Here is a 24282-nt window from a genome sequence, read left to right on the forward strand (position 1 = left end):
CCCTGAGGTAAACCGGCCGCTCTTATTGGGAAACTCTTTTCTGATTTTGTTCCTTTAAATATTTCCGGCATTGAAGTGATTGATAGTTTATTCTGTACCTTTTTTGATTGGGACTGCTAGCCAGCCATGGTGTCCAATGTATTAGGTTTTTCTTCATTTGGGAAATGATGAGGCGCAATCTTTTCCAATCGGCGGCGGATATGAATCATAAGCAACTCGTTTTTATTCCTCTATGTTCCGTACCGGAGATAAATGATATATGGAAACAATTTTCCGGGGGATTGTCGTTCTTATTCTTCAAACCACGGTCACCCTTTTTCCCTTTTTCTTCTATATTCCTATTATTTTGTGTCTTCAGTCTTTATAGATGGTTTCTAGGAATCGTTAGAGTTTTGGTTTCAATCTGTAATCAGGGTACGATTCGGACGACATTGACCAACACCGGCCAGGGATTTCTTTCTCAATTTAATCAACAGCACATCCATTTATAGCAGTAGCGGTTCATATACTGGTTTCTGTTTCTTTGGTAGTTTTTCTGTCTTAATTCGCAGCACAAAAATGACTCAATTATCGTATATGTACAATTCTTAGCTGGACAGTTAATGTCTATCTGTGTTTGCTCTTATCACTTTGTTCAAGTGACTTTGCTACATTGAATCTCACATTTATATAATTCCCTTTTCTATAAACATCGCGTTTTTCAACTCGTGTTTTTTTTTGTTCGCTGCCTTTTCTGCTGAAGATTTCACACAAAATGTAAACGAAATTGCTTTTCTGAATTCCTGTGTATTTTATTCGGTCTCGTTCATAGTGTTTATCCTTCGGCACGAACCAACCCATTTTCATAACAATAATAATAATAACAATAAAGTTAGCATAAATTTCTTAATTGATAGGGCCACAATCTTATTTTTTTTCCTTTTGTTTCGTACATGGTTTTATCAAAATAATGTCTTACGATTATGTATACACCTCTCTGCATTCGTTTACATCACATCAACATATTTTGTTTTTGTTCAATCAGTTTGTCGTTTTTATTTGGGCATTTTGCTTGCCGTCGTGGTTGTATCATTCCGCTGGAAGTACGGTTTTGTGTCCGGTGCCTCTCGGTGGCCACATTTTACAACGCCAATTCGTCGGAATGTAATTATCTGCGTTTCACATCGTTTTTGTTGTTGTTTGCTTGGGGTTTCATCCTCTCCACTGTTTGGTAGGAGTTTTGGAACGTTGCAACACACTGACAAGGACTTCGTCGGTCACACATACGTCCACACACGCACACACATACACATCGCATGCATCCGTCTGGAAACATGTGGAACTTTTTCGTTTGTTTGTGTTCCTGTTGTTTTTTGTTTGCCGAGTTTCAAAAGTCATAAAAAAACCGGAAACGACAGGGTGTGGATGTCGATTTTAATGGCCAAAGCCTGGATGGACATATAAGGCTTTCATGATTTAATGAGCCATTTGTGGTTCTGGAAATTGAATAACAATGGGCTATAAAACAAATAAAAACAACGATGACCCTCTTGATTGGTACGTGGGATTTAAAGGAGATGTGCTCGGGAGGAATTCGACGGGTGTCGGTTAATAAATACGCTGGATTGCGAGAGAGTAAGTAATTCTGAGAAAGATGTGAAATGTTCAAGTTTTATGTACGTGTTTCTAGGCAAAATACGCCATGGTTTCACAATGTGAGGTGCGTTTCAAAAATACGAGTTCAACTAGAGATCTAGGGTTCAGAAAAAATACACATAAGATGCACATATCAATTGGCCGTCTTGCAGTTTTGTATTGAGGAACTATGTTGAAGGTGAGCTTTGCAGGGTGATTCAGAGTAACTGTCAACGATATTCCAAATTGAATTATTTGAAATTTATAAGTTGAATGCAAATTTAAGTGGTTTCATTTTGAAGTGTATTGGAATGTCATGTTTTTGTTGATAATTGATACGTTTCAGGCGTCTTCAGGCGTCAAAGAGAACGCGAAAAGCAAACTGGTTATTGTTTTTGAAAACCGAGCAGGTGCTCGAAATAAACAGAAGATTTATCTTTAGTACCATAAACCAGTTTAAGCAGACTAATTCGTGAAAGATTCAACCCAAGCTTTGAGCGGTCCTTTACAACCCCAAGTGCGGTGAAAACAAGTCAACATCGGATTTGTCGAAATCCTAATCAATCTGGACCTCAGACGGTCTGGAGGCTAGTAATGTCTTAGTTATCCATGCAACATATTTTGAAAATGGACCTTGGACTTACATCTAACATAAAACAACACGTTCACGGTCTCACTGACAAACCGAAGGTACACCCAAACTAGCGTTGGCTGAAAACATTTCATCTTTGGCAGAAACGATACCATTTCGTGTGCTGGAGGGTTAAATGGGGCGCAAATAATGAGTTGTTTTAAAAGCTTAAAAATGGTTTGTATGTATGCAAGCATACATCACTTTCTGTCTTTTCTGTCTTTGTCTGTCTTTTCACATTTCATTTGGGATTGTGCCAAAAAAAAGTCCATACGACGTCAATGGGGATCGAACCAAGGCCGGCTGGAATGCAAAGCTATTTCATACGACAACGCTATCCATATAGCTGCCATTGCTGTTATAAAGAAGCGTGATAATATTACACCTCATCATAACATGAAGTTGGAAAGTGTTTTCTAAGAGGATAAAGAAGAACATGAACGAGAATATATCTTTCTCTGTCTGGGACGTGTATTTGGCAAACTATACGAAAAGCTTTCATACGCTTTCATTCAAATGTGCCTCCTGTTTCCCTCGCTCATATTGGCTCTAGCATATATATTATACAAATGATATACATGTATTGGGGAGTAGAACATTTTTTGTTATTTTTCAGCTCATTTAATGTAATAAATCTGGATGCCATAACATGTGCTAAAAATTAACTTTGAGTGTAGCAAACGCTCGAAGATTTCGTAACCTTCTCAAGGGGCACACGGTTTGTGAGATCCTCTCCCCGGATGAGAAAATGTTTTGCTACTTCGAGTGTATACAGCTATCAGAGATCAGAAAGAGCTGTAATAAAGGGGAGACCTCTGCTTGGAAGGTTGAAAAGAAATTTCGCGATTTATTTTCGGATATTAGGAATAAAGTGAAGTGTGCTAGTATTTTAGTTACTGTTTAAGGTATATTTGAAGATGTATTTTCCATGTTTTGAGTGCAGGAATAATGATTATTGTGGTGTTGACAGCTGGATGCATGGATGCAGTCTGAAATCGGTATCGGTTCTGAAGCAACGGGGTGTCGTAAAACGAATTCCAATGAATAGGACAATACCTAAAGCGTTGCATAGGAGTTTTTAAAAACTGAAAAATTGCCAAAATGATGGCCATTCTTGTTAAAAATGAGTTATTTTTTATGAAAAATCGCTGTTTAGAGGCTCAAAAAATCGAAAAAATGAGATTAAAAAAACGGCTATGTACCACCAGTTGAAAAAACATAGTTTCGAGGAAAAAGCGTTTAAAATTCGTACAACAATACTATATCCCTTGAGTTGACCTCATACTTTTGGCTACAACTTTCCAATAGAATCAAATATCGAAAAATCCTGTTAGGACAACATTTCGGATGGCATATGCTTTATAAAAATGCATGAACAAAAAAAATCGATTTTTTCGACCTTCCAGACTGGGGTCCCACCTTAAGGCAACGGGAGATCCTGCGGACGTTCCGGGACACACTTCCTGCCAGGAGCGAGAATAATCGGAAACCGCCATGAACCGAAATATTATCAGAGGAATTAAGTGACACTAAAGTGGCACGTTTCCGAAGTACATTTGGTAATTTCACCGTGTGTGAAATTAGAAAAAATCTGTTTGTTTTTTTTTGTTTTTCCGAAAATCCAAAAATAATGACGATGAAAATGGGAAACCTGATGCTTTTGCTTTTGTATCATTGGAATCGTGATCCAATTCGGATTCTGATTTTGAAGAGTATATTCGCGTAGACGGCATTGACCTTCGTGTGCTTTCATTGGAGGTAAAAATGAGTGTAAAGTTACTTTTACCTATTGAATATGTATTTTATGTGATGAAATAAAAGGTTTCTTTTTCGAAATAGCAAAAGAATACTAAACGAAAACTGTGTCTGATGAAGATTTCATATTATGATGGTAATTATTTGTAGAACAAACAGGAAATGCATCAACAAATGGTTAAGTGAGCTTCAGAACTACATGTGATAGGTAATCAAACAACTACTTCATTTCTACTTCGTAGAAATTTTCACTCAAACTTTTATAATTTTTCACTGCACTTGGTCCTTCTGAACTGATAGAGAATAATTTACCTCCCAAGCACTAATATCGCCACCAGACGTCGACACTGTACATTTGTCATCGCAAATATAAACAAATCAGACTATATAACGCACACCAACAAACCGCTTCATTCGTGAACCCAAAAACGTGTTTTTTATTACAGAGTCAGTTTGGAACTAACCCAGTTTCAAAAACGAATTCGCTATTTGGTTGCTGTATGGTAACAAAACAAAATATATATTTTTTTAAATTATGTTTCTGTGTTTAGTAGACGATATTAACAAGAAAAAGTACTGATGCACATCAGTCTTGTAAATCTATTGCATTATTACCTGTTATTTCGCAGTAACGCATGGAAACTCAAGATGACGGATCATATTTTAATAATGAGCGTTACTCTAAAAATGCACAAGGAAAATTAACAAATTATTAACACCAATATGTTCCACTTTTTTAAATATAGCAAGGTAAAAATAGATATTTTTTTATAATAAGTACGGATCGGGACGACCGTAGGATGAAACCGTAGAATTAAAGTGGATTAGCGCGGATCGAGACGACCACACAAAAGGGTACGGCTCGGGACGACCGTATGGATACAAAAGAAAATGGAAGTATAAATATTTGAGGATCGGGACGACCGTATGAAAAAATGATTATGATAAGAGTGCGGATCGGGACGACCGTGTTGTGTAAAAATAATAGTAGAACTATCTGCGGAGCGGAACGACTGCGCAGAACAAGTACAGCTCAAGACGACCGTATGGAAAAATTATAATGATAGGAGTGCGGATCGGGACAAACGTGCTATGTAAAAATGGAAGCAAAATTTTTTGCGGGTCGGGACGGCTGCGCAGAACAAGTACGGACTCGGGACGACCGTATGGAGGACAGAACTTGACTCGACATTTTGTTAGTTAAACGTCATCAATTAGCTCATACATTCCAAAGGTGGCTCAAATGTTTTATTAGAAGGAAAATACACTGAAACAAAAACCACATGTATTTGCTTTTGTCGTATTTTTTTAATAACTTTTTTTTTCGGAGTAGAGAGAAGATGTGGGGCATGCTCAGTTCTGGCAACTGGGGCATCGTCAGTTTAGCGATCAAGCGGGCTGAGTACTAGGCACATCTTCCGCCATCTTATTCGTTCGATAAGTTCGATATTTGTGGAAGTCGCTCGTCACCCTTGGTCCATTTGCATTCACATGCGACAAAACGCTGAACGAGCGTCATAGGCGGCGGTGACACTGGATGCAGAAAAGTGGTCGTACGAATTGTATGCAATAGTGAAAGTAAACAACCACATTGAGTTGTATTGGTGTGGTTACGTTGCTTCCCCCTTGCTTCGTTCTGATTCGTCAGCTTCTATCGAACAAAATTTGTTTGTTTCTCTTCGTACAATCAAATATTCGTGCGTACTCTGATCCAAAGTAACCCTAGCCTTAGTCGCATTGGCAATCGCATTGCGTCGTGTTAACTATGGCAAAGCCTTACGAGTTCAAGTGATTTTTGTACTCGTAGATGAGAGAGCTTTCTCGCAAAATTTCCCACTTGAGCAAACGTTCCGCTTCGCGTTTGCTCTGTCCTCGGCCTGAATTGCCATCGGTGTATTTTCGAGTTGCGAGTGGGTATGCCTAGGACACAGAATTCCGGATTTTCTGATTACGAGCGTCTATATCTTGACATTTCATATAAATGCATGATATTGACATTTTACCTCACGGGCTTCGAGAATGAGGTGCCAGATTTGCAAGCGCGCCTATAAATTTTCAGACATTTTTGTTAGACTTTTTTTGCGATCGAAATTGAATTTTATAAACTTCTGAAACTCCAGAAAGCATTTGGTTTGGAAAAATAATACTTTTAATGGCAAAATACGGTACTTTTCGCAATACGAATCAAAACCTCAAAATAGAGTGATAATGTAATGCTGAGAGAGTGGATGAAGCGTAACAATGTTTTAGGAGTTTTTTTTAATGTTAATTTTAACTATGTTAATTATGAAATTTGGAGAATGAGATAATCTGAGAACATTACAGACGGAAAAAAACATGCCTTAATCCAAGGTATACGTGATCTTTAAGTTTTATATAATCTTATTCATAGAATAAAAACATTTGCTTGTGGATAACATAACTTGCAAATATTTGCGCAAACTAAACAAAACTGACATCTCTGAAACTAAAAGGAACAGCCTATATTCGTGAAGCGAGTATCATGATGTGTTTTTGAGAAGGAAAAACGAATTTGAAAGTGTAAATTATGAATGAAAATTAACCTATTTCGAATCAAATTAGTATTCTATGCGAATGCAAATCGCTTTTCTTCTCCAAGTGATGAGAAAATCCTATACGAAAATTGTGTGTTAGGACTACGGGCTTCGAGTAATTAATGCTAATGCTAAGTAGAAATTTTCGTTCAAATTTTATCCTTTCAAAATTGCCTTTGAGTTTTTTAATCTGATGGAGAATAGCTTGAATCTCAAACTCGAATGTCGCCATTAGTTATCGCGGATACTTTCGTTGTCCCGGATTGATGATGTAAGATTGTAAAATATTGATTGAAGTTAAATCGGATCGAAAAACCTGACTGTCATGATATCGAAGACATTTTTTGTCAATAATTTTGATCGTGTAAGGTGTCCATAATGACAAACTATCGTCACGCCATTCACCTTCTCACATTAGTCGCCGTGCAAAGCAGGGGGATTTTGTGAAAGCACAAGGAAAAAAAGCCGCAAAAATATAGTTTGAAAAAAATTGTACAGTAGGGCTGTCTTTTAGAAAATGGAAAAAGGTAATCCTCAATCCACTCGGGATTTGTCTATTTCACGAGCTGAGCTTATAAACGACGTTATGAATGTGGAACGCACCTCACATGTTATAGCAACCTCATTTTGAAAAATAGGACAAATGGATTTTTTATATGCGCACTTCTATCATTTCTAGAAAAATATACATGGGCAGTGATTCCACTTTGTATGTATCGTTGGACTAAGGAAAGGAATCATTGAAATATGTTCTATCAAATTGCTCAATCACCCAAATCCACTCATTCCGCGTTTCAATCTATACATTTATGACAAATCTTTACACAGTTTGTTTCTTTCCTTCTTTATCATATTCATCTTTTTATCGCAGAATAATTACAACCTTTTAAAATTCTGGAATAACAATGAAAAAAAAACGCGGAAGAAAAAAAGAATCCGTAAGATGCTACTATGATTGAATAAAAAAAACAATTTCAAAAAATCGTCACTGCAATTTGGACATAATTCCCCAGATCCCACGGTTGCCTGTCTATTTTGATTTCATCTCTTCGTGCAAAAATAAAAACAGTCGTATCCAGCTCGTGGAAGGACCACTGTCGGGGACAGAAATAATATTCTAATTGGACATAACATTACACAGGATTGACTATCGGTACGAAAGCAGCTGCTTTCTCGTTGATCGTCTGTCCCCGGCCGGTTCTGACGCTGGCGGGAAACTATCTCACACTGACCGATTGCGGTCGGTGCGGTTGATGGTAGTGGCGGTGGCGTTGTGCGCTCAGCAGTGACGAACTCAGGATCACTGCCAGGGCTACGACCAGACCACTCCACGGGGACAGTTTGGGACGGGTTGTTCCGTTGGCTGACGTTACTGTGGAAATAAAGGGAGAGAGAGGGATAAAGAAATGAACATCAGTTGTACATTAATTAATTGCTAGAGAACCGCCATCTCGGTCTGTGTGCGGTTTTATTACAACTCCCGTATCGCAAGAGAAACGACACTAGCGCATTCCAATTTCAATTACAAAAGCAAACACAAGAAAATTTCCCGGTTTTACTCGATTGTTTCGTGTGCAAACTGTACGAAGGTGGGTTAGCTTTCAATGTTTCACCTTACTTTCATTTTGTTTACTGTCTAACGCGGACTGTGTTCCCGCGCAGCGTTTCCCCCCTAGAAAGCAGTACTTCCGCCCCAGCTGAGTTGAGCGACCGACTGAGAGAATGGAAGAATGGGATTTTTTTGGTGTCATTTAAAACAATGGAAATTGTTGAGTAAATTATTCTACTCAGGAAAGAAGTGCAGCAAATATTGGAGGGACTCTGTGGTGACCATGTGAGAAGATTTTCAAACAGTTTTGGCTTCCGCCGAAAAGACTACGCTGAAATTGGTATTGGATTGTTTGGAAAGTTTTTTGGTGAAGATTAGTGTGAAAATATTTATTCGATTACGTAATTATGTAATAAATTGGCCGTGAAAATCCAAATCGCTTTCTTCAGATCATGTTTCGCGTAAACATCTGATGGAGACGCATGGTGAATGACAAAAATTCGTTTCCACATTTTTTTAGAAACAAAGCCCTTGAAAATAATGTTATCTTACACTCGATTTGATTTGGTGCAAAATTAAATCCTTTTAATGAGCAAAACAAATGTCAACGTTCTTCCGTGCATACCAAACAATCGCACGTTACCTTCCATCCGAACGATGGAACACATCGTTACTATTTGCGTTCCCTTCTTCCCGCGAGCGCAGATTACATCCTCGTTAAGTTTTCCATCGCATCATGTTAGCGACGGTTCGCATCCGGTTCGTAAATAGCACACCAGACAAGACGGTACTCTCTCTCGATTGTACGTGGAACAACTTTTCAGATAATACACGACAAAAGACAATAAAATGGGTTCCCCCATCCTTCCACCGCAATAACTACAACCGAGCCACCGTTTAACCCCTCACGTGTTCCACAGCACCCGTAAGAGACCGTAATTTGCTATGCACACATGAACTCCCAGTGCTGGATTTGCTCGAAGAAGCTGCTGTGGAACTACTCCTAGCACTCGGTTCAGCTTTTCTTTGGTCTTCTTTTCGGCGCTGCTCACATCCCAGAAACAAGAAACGTGTCTTTTCGGCGGTTGAATTTCAGTTTGTCGAGGAGGCATAAGCAATTCCGATCACGACGACGATTGAGAGCGAAACAGATACGGTTAAAAGGATCCACGCCGTTCGGGACAAGGAACCCTTCGCCTGCACCACTCCCCCGGTGGTATCACTTTCGTTCCGATAGACTTGTTATTTCTGGGGAGCGAATCTTCGTTTTGCTACGCCGAGTGTATGCACAGTGTGTGTTTGTGTGTTGTGTGTGCGATGCAGAAAGTGTTGCCAACGGCGATACTTGCCGAATTTTCATCCCATCGACGCGACGAAGGCAGTTAACTTCAATCGTTTAAAAGGGCTTGAAGAGCACATGCTGTTATAGGTTTAGGCTATTTCCAAAATCTGAATTCATACCCTGGAACCATGTTGCAATGGTGACAGGAGTAATTGACTGTAATCAAGGCGTTCTAGGAAAGTGGAGCAAGAATGCTCAAATCTCGCATTATGTAACAAATGTAAACAGATCGAGTTTCACTATACAAATTGTTGCTCGTGTATCCATTAACATCATGCAAAAACATGCATTATGATAAATATTTATTGAATGATGAAGATTCAAAAGTATTGCTGAGGTTATATTCACTGTTATACAGGACGCTTTCGCGTTGATAGTATTGAGCTTGGTTTTTTTTTTAAATCCGGAAAAGATTCATGGATTTTAAGGCGGAATGAACACATTTTGAAAAATTTTGTTTAGCCGAATTTTTTTTGGAATGAAAATTAACTTCTCCGGATCAATTTGGTATTTGGTGAATGAAAAACACTTTTTTTTCATTTGGTGAAAAACTCTTACACAAAAAATGTGTCTGAAGATAATTGACCCATTCCATGAGGCTATGCACCAGAGAACCAAATTTCAAATCTAGTTTTAGGAGAAAATTAAAAACGTTATTTGAAGAAGCACTAGTTATATCATAATTTTTTTGTAACAAATTTACTTTTTATGCACCAACCTTTGAGAAAGGCGAGCTTGAAAAACTACATAATTATATTTAAAATATTTTAGGTTTTCACTATTTTTATGTTTCTTGAGATATCTCTGCACATACTTAACCAAACTTCAATGTCTATACACCATTGAATGGGTGATTAAATGCTTGTTTGAAAAGCTGTGGGTAGACCTACGTTTCACTTTGTAATTTATGAGAAACAAGCATTTTAAAAACAGGTATTTTAAAGCGTTGTCACGTCACAATAATAGAGCATTTTTTTAAGTTTGTCAGATGAACATAGGTTCAGACATTTTTATACTTGGGTTTCTCTGAGAAAACAATGAAGGTCAACAATCCACAAAATTTGGTTGAGATCGGTCCACAAAAAATAGAGGAGTATCACCTGTCTCCAGAAGTTGTTGTCACGTCACGAAAAGTATGCGATCGATTCCAGTGTGACGCAACAACATTTTGACTCACTACAAACACTTTTTTTTGCGTTTTCATGAATAAAACACACAAAATGTAATAGTAAAATTAAAAAAAAAATCCAACAAGAATCATCAGTTGGAATATGTTTTCTAGTTAGATTGGCTTGTTGTCAGTCAAATTCTTTCGTGACGTGGCCATACCTTACTTTTTGCTGTTTCGGACTGTTGAACATTGATGATTAATTTAAATAATTACAGTTTCGTTTCAAAACATACAAATGATCTTTCTCCTCTGTTTTATCAACATTATATGAACGTAGATTCCATAATATAAGATACAATCTTATTTCAACTTCCGGTTTGCTGATGGTAGTATTGTAACATGTTTGACAAAAAATGCGGTGGTTAAACTGTCTAATGAAGATTGTTTTATTTAGATAAAGCGCAGGACCCCGGTCCAACACGAACCGTGGTCTGCCTTCAACTACCAACTACTGATGAGACCCTGTCTCTTACAAAATATGTTCTTATATACTAGTTTACAAAATAAACTTAAACTCTACACAAACCGTAACGTAACTTACTGGGCGGAGCATCGCACAGGGAAATGATACAAGTAGAAAGTGAAAGAGATAGAACGAGGACGGAGAAATGTTCTTGTGTTTGCAATTGGGTTTCCGCCTTGCGCGCACAAGCATGTCTCAAGTGGGTCATTGAAATAAAACACTGACGCTTGATTCGTGCGACGAATTGTACACACGGTTCAAGTATCATGTTTACTTCTTTGGTGGGAATGTTGTTTATGCGGTCATAAATTGTTTGGTGGGTGATAAACAATTTATGACCTGTGGTTAAAGAGGGTTTGGGATCTCGAGTTCATTTAGTGTGAAATGAGAAGGACTATTTATGGATAGGGATAATGGGATGAAGATGTGAGAAAGAATATGGAAAAGGGAAATACTGCCACAGTATTGAATGCTAAAAAAATTATGGAAAACCCATGCGATATGGGCTTACCAGCGGAAGTCGAATATCGTATTTCGATGCCATTTTGGAATCGAGGATGGTGATTTCCGGTTCGTTTAAAACGGATATAAAAGACCGGGAATGGCATGAGATTCCACAATACGATCGTGAATGGTAATGTTGGTATATATCCATCGGTGCGCGAGGAGGAATAAAAAAAAGAATAATGTTTGATAGTGAGAGATTGGATTTAAGTGAGAGGGAGATAATGTTTGAGCGTAAAGAACATAGCATTAGAGCGACGTGTGTGGAGTTTTACAAAGAAAATGCACAGGTATGTACGCGGATGCATACAAAGAGTTTATCAAAAGATTCTTATAGCAAAATCAAATGCATTCCCCCTGTAGTGAGCGCCACTCGATGAATCAGTATTGTGCTTGCCATTGATGGCAAGCGCCAGAGTGAACGTGTTAAACAATCACGATATAAAAACTGGAAGTCGGTTGTGGAACACCCCGACTTTTCCCAAATAGAGGCATACCGTGTATTACATGTAACAGGCAGATTCAATTTATATAGCTTATTTTGATGAACATACCATAAACAATTAAAATTGCCTTGCTTCTCATTGTTTCACAATATAAAAGAACATAGAACTCATTTTGCACACAGATCGAATATATTTCTTCTTTGCTTTTGAAGGAATGAAAACGTAAAATGGCGCTAAAACGCTAGAATGAAGAAAGCCAGAAAAAAATCACCATATTATCAAATTGTCAGCGTTATGACACTTTTCATTTGACACTATTGAAAATTCAGTAGGAAACACTGTTCCTGAGGTACAAAGGAGGGTAGGTTCAAGACTACCGGTTGCGTTAGGGTCACCTTTCCCTATAGGATGGACTTTTGGAAGGGGAAGGGGAGATCTCAGAGGAAAGTAAGAAGTATTCACAGTAATAAAAAAAAACATAAAAAATAGTATATCGCTTGCTACAATACGGTGAGATTGTTATTTAATACAACTTATTGATTGTGTGACGTGACAACGCTTCGTGGAGACTGTTTATTCGCACAGAGCGCGTTGTCACGTCACAAAATTCATGCCGTCAAAATGCATGTTCTTGCGAGTTTTTTGAAAAACTGAGTATACAGGAATCTACGTTCATCTTTCATTGACAAATCATAGAACGAAGTTTATTAGTATGTTTTGAAACGAAACTGAAAATACAACATTAATATTCAAAAGTCGGAACTCGCAAAAAGACAGGTGTTGTCAGGTCACAAAGGTCTGGCAACAAGCGGATTCAACGGCAAAATATTCTCCAACTAAAGATTCTTGTAGGAAATTTTCTCAATTTCACTTTAAAATCGTTTACCATTTGGAAATCATGTGATTTATACATGAAAACGAGAAAAAAAACTGTTTTTAGTGAGTCAAAACGTTGTCACGTCACGCTGGATTGGATCAGTTGTATTTTATAATAGCTAGTTTAATTGGGAATATCGAATGATTCACAGAAAATAGGCTAGGGTCAGGACAACGTGCTTCAAGTAATTGAATAACAGCAAGTAAGGCGTTCATTCAAATTTTAGTGATTCAAAACTGCCTTCGGACCGGCAAATTTCATAAACAGTAGCAGGGTCCAACATTTTCGAAGACGAAACGTGAGAATCGACTCTCCGCTCAGTTGCTTCGCTTCGAGCAGCGCTACTATCGTAAACGTCCTCCTTTCTCTTGCTAATGAGTATCAACGAACGCATTCGCCGTCAAACATGACTACTCAGCAAACATCAAATCATATAACTAGCGTTTATACAGTAGCATCCCAGCAAACATTAAGTCGTATAACTAGTATACTTTCTGTCCAACTTCTATAAGACCACCCTGATTCTATTTCGGTGCAACACAAACAGTTAGAATTTCAACAAGATACATTCATACATTGTAGAATGCTTTGATTTAACGTCAACTTCGTTCAAAGGGGTTGTGTGTTTATTCATTGTGCTTCAATATGATAATTTGGGCTGTCCAGTTTCTATAAGACCATTTCAAAATTCATAAGTATTGGGCCCTATTATTTAGATAAGAATTTTGCTCGTTAGCTCTATTTTACTATTATAGAAACCGAGCAATTCGATAGCATCGAGCGAGTGATAGCTATCGGTACAACTGTCATAATTTTTCGAGCAGTTTGTTTTGGTTTGATTGTTGCTTTTGTTGTATGTTTTGATTCGTTCGTTTTGATCAGTATTTGTTTCCCGGTGCGGCCAGAACAGTCTATACAAGGTAAGTGTTCAATCCGAATCATTTATATCCATCATGTTAAAATTTACAATGCAGGATTTACTTCCAGCGCATATTTCATTGAAAGGAAATGAATGGACAGAAAAAAAAATTAAATCACTACGGCTCGTAGACATTGCTCGAGGCTTTCAAATAGAATCCCGGTTAAGGAAAAGTGAGAGGAATTCAGTGAGAAGCCTAATGCACTGGGACATCCCATGCGTCTTGGCTCAGAATGGCAGAAAGTATGTGTTTCTTCTATGATACAAACAGTAAGTTACCTCTATTAGACATACCGAGGCACCACTCATCGCAACCTTGCCAACCTTGCCAATTATTGATATGTGAATCAATCCTGGAAAATTCGTGTTGGAATACTATTTACCAAATTTTGATAAACGGATTTCTCGACATTTTTCCATGTTTCCGAAATTGCGACCTTCAGCACTCCAATCGTGGTGTACCGTTTTCCCTCAGAGCGACCCGGCCAGTCCGAGAAAAAATAGTTTTTGGTCCTTAATCCATTGCTTAGTTTCCTTGATGGTATGAATAGTAGCATTGTTTTGCTGGAATGTGATTTTTTTTTGTGACGATATCCACGCAAAAACGGTAGGAGAAAGGATTCCAGAGCATGTATGTAATCCTTGAACGATGTGAAAGCTATCTTGAACTTTCCGGTTGCACAAAATCCCGCCCAAACCATGGGCGAGCCTCCACCAAAATTTCTGGTTGAAAAATACTGTTCCTCCTTCCGCAAATCACGCCAGAGCCCGTTGAAACTATCAGGATCATCCAAATTGAGCAGTTTTTCGTCAGTGAACATAACACTTACATTGAAGAACTTTTCGTTATGGTATATAGTCAAATGTATTCTTTTGGAAACATTCTTTGTCACAACATACCATGTCCCACTGTCGGTTCATGTGAGCTTTAGCAAAACTCAGACGTCTTCCGAGGTGAGATGGTGTAAGATGAGGAGCTTTAACTTTTAAAGCCCTCTTTATGTGAGGATTTTTTACCAAAACTTGACGAATTGTTACCCGAGTAACATTTAAATTGAAATTTAACTTTGTTAGCATAAGCGATTTTGAGGTATTCGAAGCAGTTTTAACTATTTCTCGCTTATCCTGGTCAGAGAGCTTCGTTTTACATAGAACTCTCTTCTTCTTACTGTATCCTTGAGGATTCGTCAATAATTGAACACTACTTGATGGGATCGTCTCATCCGACGAGCAATTTCTCTGATACTAATATTTTCTTGGTAAAATGCATCGATTTGTCTTTCTTCTCTCTCCATGAGCACTTTTCCCTTCGCCATTTTCCAGATTTATTGTTCAAAACAACTTAAGCAACGGAAAATGTAACTGGTCTTTTACGAACTTGACACTTGAAAAATACAAAACATTTGTTTACTCTCAGCGCTTGCACACACACATTTGAAAATCATGCAGTGTATGGTAGTTACTAACACCAATACACTAGAATATAAATTGAAGCGTTGCTTGTTTACAATGACACAAATCAGCGAGATCATCATATGGTCTTATAGAAGTTGGACGGAGTGTAAATCAATTTACCAACAGGTTTTTTAAGGTCCTACACAATAGACCTCATGTAATTTAATGGGCACCTTACACGATTTTGTCAGTAACAATAGCCTTCAATATCTTGATAGCGAGGTTTTTGACATCCGTTCTCAATCAACTACCAAACTACTCAATCAACTACGGACTACGAAAGTATCCGTGATGACTAGTGGCGACATTCGAGTTTGGGATTCTCACTTTGTGGTCTAACTCACCATTTCATTTCTTTAAAGAGCAACCGATAGCTGGTGTTGATATTTTCGTAACTAGCCACCGAAACCTCAACCGTGCGCAGACATACATGCAAGAGCACATACGCTAGCAGCATCCAAATCCGGATAGCAGAATATTATTACGCGGTATCTGATCCTGCCGTTTGACCTACATTTTTCACGTAGGATTACGTCTTTCATTTCTATACCGAGGTGTAAAATCAAAGTTTCGAAAACGAAAGCGTTAACCGAAGACCGATATTTTGAGCGGTAATAGCTCCTAAACAACCGAACAAAATGGTATGATAAACACTTCATTCGAAAGATAAAATGTCTACGCGTTATATACTTGTTACTTTTTCATCCAAAAACTTGTTTCAATGGCCTTAAAATTGCTTTCAAAACAGGCTATTGAAATCACCAATCGGTATATAAGCGAGCGCCGCTCGGAAATCCACTCAGTTATAATTGAACAGCGATTGGAGCATGTTGTCGCTGTTGTGGTGAAGCTAACTTCGTTTATCATGAAAGCGCTGATGAACGGTGTCACCAAGAGCCTGTTTGTGCACCTTAGGCCAGAAAGGAGGAGAGTGATGCCACAAACGGTTCCGCTTGAGAAATCGGAGCAGCCACCACACACATACACGCTCGGAACTATTTTCGTTTGGTTGCCATCCAGCATCGAGAAGGTTCCGGAAAGATGTCATCGTTGCTGAAAAATAATCAAGCAGTTCCCCTTGGAATTGAAAAATACATTCATGCGAAAGAGTTTATTTTAATGTTTTCTATCCATATAACCAAATACATTTGGTTCCGTGATTTTTCAATCAAGTGCAATTAACAGGGGGTTATCGAGTTAGCATTAACCTCTGGTGGACTTCGAGTATCGAGGAGAATCTGGAAAGATGCTGTCGATGCTGAAAAATAATCTGCCAGTTCCCTTGGAATTGAAAATAACAGCGAAAGAGTTTATCATGTTTTCTATCCATATAATACTACGACCAAATACATTTGGTTTTGTGATTTTTCAATCAAGTGCGATCAACGTAAGACCACGTCTTTCGGCAATTTATTAGAGGTGCAATGAATCTTAAGAAGGAATTCCCGCTCTACGCGCACTGACAAACGATGTTTACTCAACAATTTCTCAAGTGAGAAATAGGTGTTATGAGAAAGGATGAGCGAACGCAAAAATTATGTAGACTGATTTGATGTAACAGATATTTTGTCTATTGGAAATGGAATACAAATCATATCAAGTAATGTACTATGTATTATACAACTTTCGCGTGATTGCTTCTTTTGCTGAATATTGTGCCTTCAACGTAACGCTCTCGCTTTCGGAGTCCCCCGTATATTCATTTATTCATTCATTCAGAATTGATTCAGATGCAACTAAAAACAAATGATCACTAAATCAGCGATAGTCCTACGTCACCCTTGCGGTTATACCACAGATATAACCCACTTCCTGTTTTTTATTGAGCTTTTTTCGTATGTTCCATGGGTTTCTTCGTTCCAGAATGGAGTCGGCCCAGAGACAGCTTCATCATTCCCTCCTGGAATGTTGTGTTACAGATCAATTGTAACTCGTTCGAGGAATGGTGCGGAAATAGGATTTGCGGCGTGGGTTTTGCTGCATGCGACACCCGAGGGGGTTTCTCATAAGCGTGGCAAAAACAAAAATGTCAGCCTCAATTGGCTCTCTGTGCCAGCATCTTCTCGTAGTGCACACTGTTAGCTAATTTGCTGTTTGTTCGGAGAAAGTTGTACAGGGAAACTTCGATATAACGTACCCTCGTTATAACGTACCTTCGATATAACGTCACTCGATATAACGTACATTTTACCTCGATATAACGTACACATTATCAAAGTCCAAAAAAAAATTATTTGCATATTTCTTTTCTGAAAGTACAATAAATTATCTGTATTTTGATACTACAGCTTGTGTTGCAACTTTAATCAATCCCGAAATACATCTGTTTTGTGATTCCGGATGCTAAATGAATCAAACTTCAATCAACAGAACGTAGGGAAAAATCATGAGAAAAGTTGGCTTCGTCTTCTAATTGAATTTATTCATGTACCTTACTCAAACAGCAATACAAAAAAGTAATATAAGCTACGTTTCAGAGTTCTTTATTATGCTTCGATATAACGTACAATTCGATACAACGTACAATTTTGAAAGTGAAATGTACGTTATATCGAAGTTACCCTGTACCGATTCGAGATGGGAAAACCCTACGGGGGGTATGACACAAATATTTCGCATTGGAATTGAGAGCATGGTTGAGTTTTAAGCCACCCATCCGTGGCCTGCAAACATGTGCAATTACGGAGCCACAGTTCCAAGAATGGCAACGAATCTCGTGAACAATCAGATGACGGGGAAAATGGCCCATGTTAAATGAAGTGTCGTTCGTCTTACAGCGCGGGAGAAAACTTTCGCAGGAGGATGTAAATTTCTCTTAGCTCCGCTCCGAAGATAATTTAATGCAGTGTGAGAAAAGCATTTAAACATAATTAGAACTATTCCGGTCCTCGGGCGTCTGCCTGCGTCCTGGCAGCGTTTCGGTACGTACAATGGATGAAGCCCCACCGCAGCCCTGCTCGAGCCACTTGGCGGGGAATGATTTGGTTTTTCGCCTGGCGTGGCGGAAGCGAGGCAATAAATTGTTCTTGTTAATTTTAATTAAATGAAGCTATTATCTCCAACGAAGCGAAGCAATTGTGACGCTCCAGCTTCGGCGTGGAAATGATGGGGGTTGACGATGGTGGTGGGGCTCGGGTACAGAGATCCCCCTGGGTGGGATGATGCTTTAGTTTTCGGTGCCGTTACCACCTGTACAATCGATGCCGAACACAAAGGAAACGTTGCTGCCGGGATACCTGAGAACTTGATTTCATGGCGTGGGTGTGTGTTAGTTAATTTCTCGTGTGAGATGGATGAAAACAACGTGGAATGGCAAAGTTTGTTTTGCATTTAGGGAGATTAAGACTGTAGCGTAATAATAAATATATGAATAATTGTTTCGTCTTCTAGATGGTAGCACACATTGTGGCTCATGGTTTTTTTTTGTACCGCACAGAGAGGACTAATTCTTGGATAGGTACGCATTGACCGCTGCGTCACATTGTCCTTCAGTAGAACTGTCGCAGATCATTTAATTTTTTTTTCTTTGTTGACAAACAAGGATGGAAGGCAAGGAGAAGGGAAATATTCGCAAATTAAGGTGTACAAATATTACGCCTTCGCTAGTTTATGAATCTTTGCTACAGCGACTTGCCAGTTGGTGCTCTGCTTCTGAGCAAATTATTTGCACCCACATTATTCGCTTCGGAATACTGTCTCAGAACATGTACGATGCATTTTCAGTGCAGTGCGTAAGGAAGCTAAGGAAGCTGTTTTTACTTGCTTAGCCACGGATTAATCAACAGCCGAAAGCTAAGAGTTAATTCTACAATTTTCGAATGGCCTTTTCCAAGGCTATGTGAGGATTGTTTCTTGTTTCCTAATTGTGTTTGTCAAGAGACAGAGAAGAATTAACTCTAGTGTTTTGAGCTAGTAACAACGATAGAAAGCTGAACACGACACGGCAGAAATTGATGACGTGAGTAGTCCCATTTCGTCTACTTCCGATGGAGCCATGATTAAAGAGTAACTTTTCATTGAAGAATATCCTAGGGAGCCATCGTATGTTCAACATGTTGAGTTTCAATTCAGGTTAGATATTCTACGAGTTGTAATTTGATTTACATAAGAGGAATGTGACATATGGACAGTTTGTGTATTGTTCTCGCGAGAACATTAAGATTGAATAAACCATTTCAGCTGCTGCAACACACTCGTACAAGCCGTTGGCTCTTCCCAAAGCTTCCAAGGATTTTTGTTGAGAAGCAGTTCCTCAAAATTCGCTCCATTCCGAAACAATATTCAAAGTGATAAATAATCGGAATAAACTAAACAATTTCGTTGTTCTACGTTAACAATGCGGTCGCGCGGCATGTGTCATTTATTATTATTATCAAGGTACTTTTTTTCTGTTCACGCCAGTGACATTACATTTTCGAAACGCATCATAATTATTCTTTCGTGAAATTTGCCGGCCGATTGTTTACGAGTCACCGAAGTGTTGGAATTTTTTCACTCATATTCAATAACCCTTCTGGAATGCCTTGCCCACCAACTATTTGTTTATTTTCCTAACTAGTAGGATAATGAAGCGTGATGTAAAAGTTTTTATCCCTTCAACCACAATCCGGCCAAATTCCCGCAGCGTGACAGCCACAGTGAGATAGAGTGAGATAGAGCGACACGCTATTCCACATGGAGGAAACTTTCGCTAGTGGAGTAATTTTTGATCGATGAACTTTCGCCAGCCGTTGTTTTTTATCCGAGATCATGCTCAGGCATTGAAACAAAAAAAAAAAAACCATTTCATCCGGGCGCTCTCGAACGCCTCGGTGAGTCCGTGGACAGCCTTCGGCACGATCGTCAAACTTTCTCCTTTTTTTCTCTCTCTCCATCCCGAGACACTCACTCACCTGTCCAGCCTGTCTCCTGTACCTTTTGCCGTTTTGCGGGAGACATGGAAAATTATAATCAAATTTATTTTGCCATAACTTTCAGCACGTAGGCTATTTGAACTTTAAATTAATTTCCGAAACTTTTATCCTGCTTTTTCGCGTTTTTTCTTCGTCGTCTTCGGAGAGGCTCTACTCGATGGTCTCTGGATCTTATCGTAACGTTGAAAGCTTATCCATAGGATTTTCTCTCTTCATGGTCCAGTTTTATTTTATGACTATTTGATGGCTTGTTTTTCGCGTGTTTTTTTGTTTTTCCTTGCTTTCACCAACGAATGTAAAATGTTTTCGCTGAGGTTTGAGGGAATCGGGAAACATTATCTGCACGCTATTAAGGAGCAAGAAGTTTTTAATATTTATTTGATTGAGGTTAAGTCGAGCCGGGCCGGGAAGTTTTAACATTAAAAATTTATCCAAACATATATATTTTGGAATTATCAATGAAACGTGTTTTTCACTGGGAAGTTCATTTTGTTTCGGAATATCATCTACACGCTTTACATTAATTGCAATTATTTAATGCTTCTACATATGGTTACAAAACTGAAACGATTCTCATTTATAAGCGATCCTTATGCTTTTCAACCGCTGCTGTGAACCATTTCATATTTTAATTACTCCATAAAATTATCAGTTCGTTGACCTTGTGGGGATTGATTTGAGTTCTCGCCGACATGACTTCAAGGGTTCAATTCGACACAACTTTCGTCAAAGGCATTATCATGAGAAACAAGCCGTGGGTTTATGAGTATGGGATGCGAAACAGCCATCGGAAGAGGGACGATTACACGAATGGCCAAGACTTTTCAATTGAGATGGTTTATCAATTTCTCAGAGAAATTCACTCAACGGATGGAAACATAGAAACACTTCCATCCAACAATTCTTTTCGCCGGTACTCCCACTCTTTTTTGCACCCACCCGGGATGGATCAGAAAGCACCATGCTTAAATATCTGACCGGATTATTGTTGTTGCTATGTGCTCTTCTGAAGGATAGGACAGGACAAAAAAGTAACCTTGGATCCAAACGCGGGTGGCAAAATATGTATATTTTAAAATTTCTCCCAGGCAATGTTAATCCCATCGTATCATTCTCCAGTCCCCTCTCCGGCGGCAGCGTCGCGGATAAACGAGTGCATTTAATTAAATTTAATTGGCCATAACTTTTTTCCTTCTTATTCCTTTCGCATCTTCCTGCTATATATTCGCTTGCACTTTCACCCCGAGCTGAGAGAAACCGTTTCGAGCTATTTCCCAGCGAGGTAGGATTGGGTTTGTGTTGATTTGAGAGTAAACGCCAGTATTATGCGCTCTAATGTTCGCCATCTGTCAAGTGGAGTGAAGTGTTTTTTTTGTTATCCTTGAGATGAGCTAGCGTGGAGCATCCGTGAAGAGGGTTCTTAAGAGAGAGCAAAAAAAAATACGACTGATACTCGGTGATCATCGTTAAGATGATGATGCAAAATCTAGATTGAATGTTGTGATCTTTGGTTGAGCGATGAAGCCATCTAATCTGCTCCGCTAACAAAATGTGAGTATGGATCCTTCGAACAGTTGAATTATCTTATTCTGTCAATTCAAATCTGCACCCGAGAGCAGGGTTGACATGGCGACTAAGAGCCCCCGCAGACTGCAGACTTTTGTCGGCCGATAGATCGGTCGGACGACTTAATCAGTATGGAGCGATATGCGATATGCATATGCGCACACTACACCGATTCAGTTTGGGCCGATAAAAAAGTTTGATAGGCTTCCCGATTGCATTAAAACTATTCGGTCGGCCAACTATCGGCCGTCCGTTTAATCAGTACTGGCTAGCATCGATCTACGCACACACGACGATTGTTTATCGACCGATAGTTCAATTCGCTCTCAATTTTGGCATCCGACATACGTGCCGTGCGAATCATTGAGAATGGGATGCACCCAATGCTCTCTGAATCTCTTTTTGATTTTCCTTCACCGTTCTTTTCTCCATTGTCAAACACAAATTAAATACAGTCTTTCGAGAATATTCGGCCGACAGTTGGCTCGGTGTGCGCACTAACAACCCAACCCGACCAAACTATCGATTGAAAAAAGGCTGCAGTGTGCGGGGACTCTAAACCAGACTTTCAAGGATTCATATTGCTATCTCTGGAACAGTGCCACAAAAAATTATCAAAATTTATTCACGAATGATGGAATGAACTTTTTCCCAGTGTCGGATGAATTCTTTTCTGTAGAAATTCAACACCATATCTGTCATTATCAGGGTTGCCAATAATATTTTTTTCAAAAAACTGGAAGATTGCTCTGAAAAAACTGGATCCCGTGAAATCATTTTACTTTAAGAAGTTCGGCTTTGATTTATCTAAAATCATTTTTTATACTTGTTCCAATGTCCGAGAAATAGTATTCCCTTCAAAGCGTATAGTAGATCATAAAAAAGCAAAATAAACCATGAATTAACCATTCGAGTAGATCAAAGTAACGTTTTCCACCACTCGAACATTACTGTGAAACAACATTTGAGAATCTTTTCTTCTAAAACCTTTAAAAAATATGGTTTTATTTGGATAAAACTTAAAAAATCCCGCTTTTTTTTCTCGACAATGAGATTAATTGACGTACACGGTTTATGGTTATAGATTACTGCATCAAACTTAACCTGAATTTTCTGTTATTTTCCTTCTCGAATTTTGACATTTCTGTAGTGTTTTTTGACCATCTTCGTAGCTATCTTTTTCGCACTCACGAAGAATATGAAATAAAAAACTTCACCTGCCAATGACGGATCTCTATAGTAGCAAGTCCGAAAAAGATCATCCCAAAGCCCATAAGGGGAACGGTTGTAAGTTGCTATTCGTAGCTACTGCCTAGAGAAATATAGCTCTCCACCGTTGCGATTGAAGTTCGATACAAAGTACGCGCGATTGATAACAGGACATATCGCCGGGAATATTGGATTTAGAGGAGTTCTCTCGGTTATCTTCTCAGGTTATCAAAGAATAACTCTCCTCCGTCCCGATGAGATTCCTATAAAGCGTACGTGCGTTTTCCTTTTCAGGTTACCTAAAAATAATCTTTTCCGCATGTTGTAATACATGAGATTTTCAGATTTTCATTTCGTCAAATGGTCGACTGATGTAAACGGAAGGAAGATTACTTGGTTTTCGTATTCAGAACAATTAAAAATATGGAGCACATTGACACTATGATCTTCTGAGCTTTAGAATGATTTGGAGGACCTATCACGTCTGATGTTAAGACGTTATATAAATTCAAAGCCAGCATAGCACGCGGGCTCTATGAACCTTTTTGGGTTTTTTTATGGACATTGTAGATCAATTGGTCTGAGCTTCAGAATGTTTTGGAGTACCCGGAACATATAATATTTATATAAACTCAAAGGCATTGTAGCACGTTGCTGCTTTGTAAGGCACCACAAGCACTGCGCGCTAACCGTATTGATTTTCGGATGTGTAAACAGGAGAAAAATAACACTGAGAGTTAGTGTCTTAGAATATCAACAAATAATCACGAGTAACGAATATGATTTTATTTCAGTGTAACTGACTCTTTTCAGCTTGAAACATAATGCCCTCATTATATTGATGACAATCAACGTATGTGGAGTAGAAGGTAATGGATATTTCCTGTGTATACACACGGAGAGCGCATGTGTTACACACACAACGAAGTGAGTAATAAAAAATCCTCAATTTGCTCGAAGTTCTAAAGTTTTTTTTCAATATTTCTCGATTTTAAAAGTTCTTAAAATCATTAAAAGTGACAAAATCGCATGTCGAGTCGTGGGTAAACACGATAGTGTACCGCTGTTTCACTGCAAGTAATGTTTTATGTGATTTTTTATCGATTTCATACTGAACAGTTTTTGTTTACTTCAGCAAAATGTTGAAAAACCACGTCCCGCGATGCCGGAACAGAATAATTTCGAATGAGATAAACTAATCGGAGATGTTTTCAGCTATCCCATGCATTCGCTCCTTGGATCGGGAACGGGAACGACACTGCTTCGATATAACCTCTCTACACTTTTGTTTATCGGTTTTGCATTATTTTTAT

General features: G+C 38.6%; 1 protein-coding gene across 2 annotated transcripts in view; it reads right to left on the reverse strand.

Moving 5' to 3' along the window:
• Positions 1-486: 486 nt before the first annotated feature.
• LOC129769870 (uncharacterized) overlaps positions 487-24282 on the reverse strand; it is a 348536-nt gene continuing 324740 nt past the window's right edge. For both annotated transcript variants that reach the window (XM_055772387.1, XM_055772379.1), the window contains one exon: positions 487-7927. In XM_055772387.1, the coding sequence (XP_055628362.1) occupies positions 7773-7927 (155 nt within the window). In that variant the 3' untranslated portion in view covers positions 487-7772. The remainder of the gene's footprint in view (positions 7928-24282) is intronic.

The sequence above is a fragment of the Toxorhynchites rutilus genome, chromosome 1 (assembly GCF_029784135.1).
Source record: "Toxorhynchites rutilus septentrionalis strain SRP chromosome 1, ASM2978413v1, whole genome shotgun sequence".
NCBI lineage: Eukaryota > Metazoa > Arthropoda > Insecta > Diptera > Culicidae > Toxorhynchites > Toxorhynchites rutilus.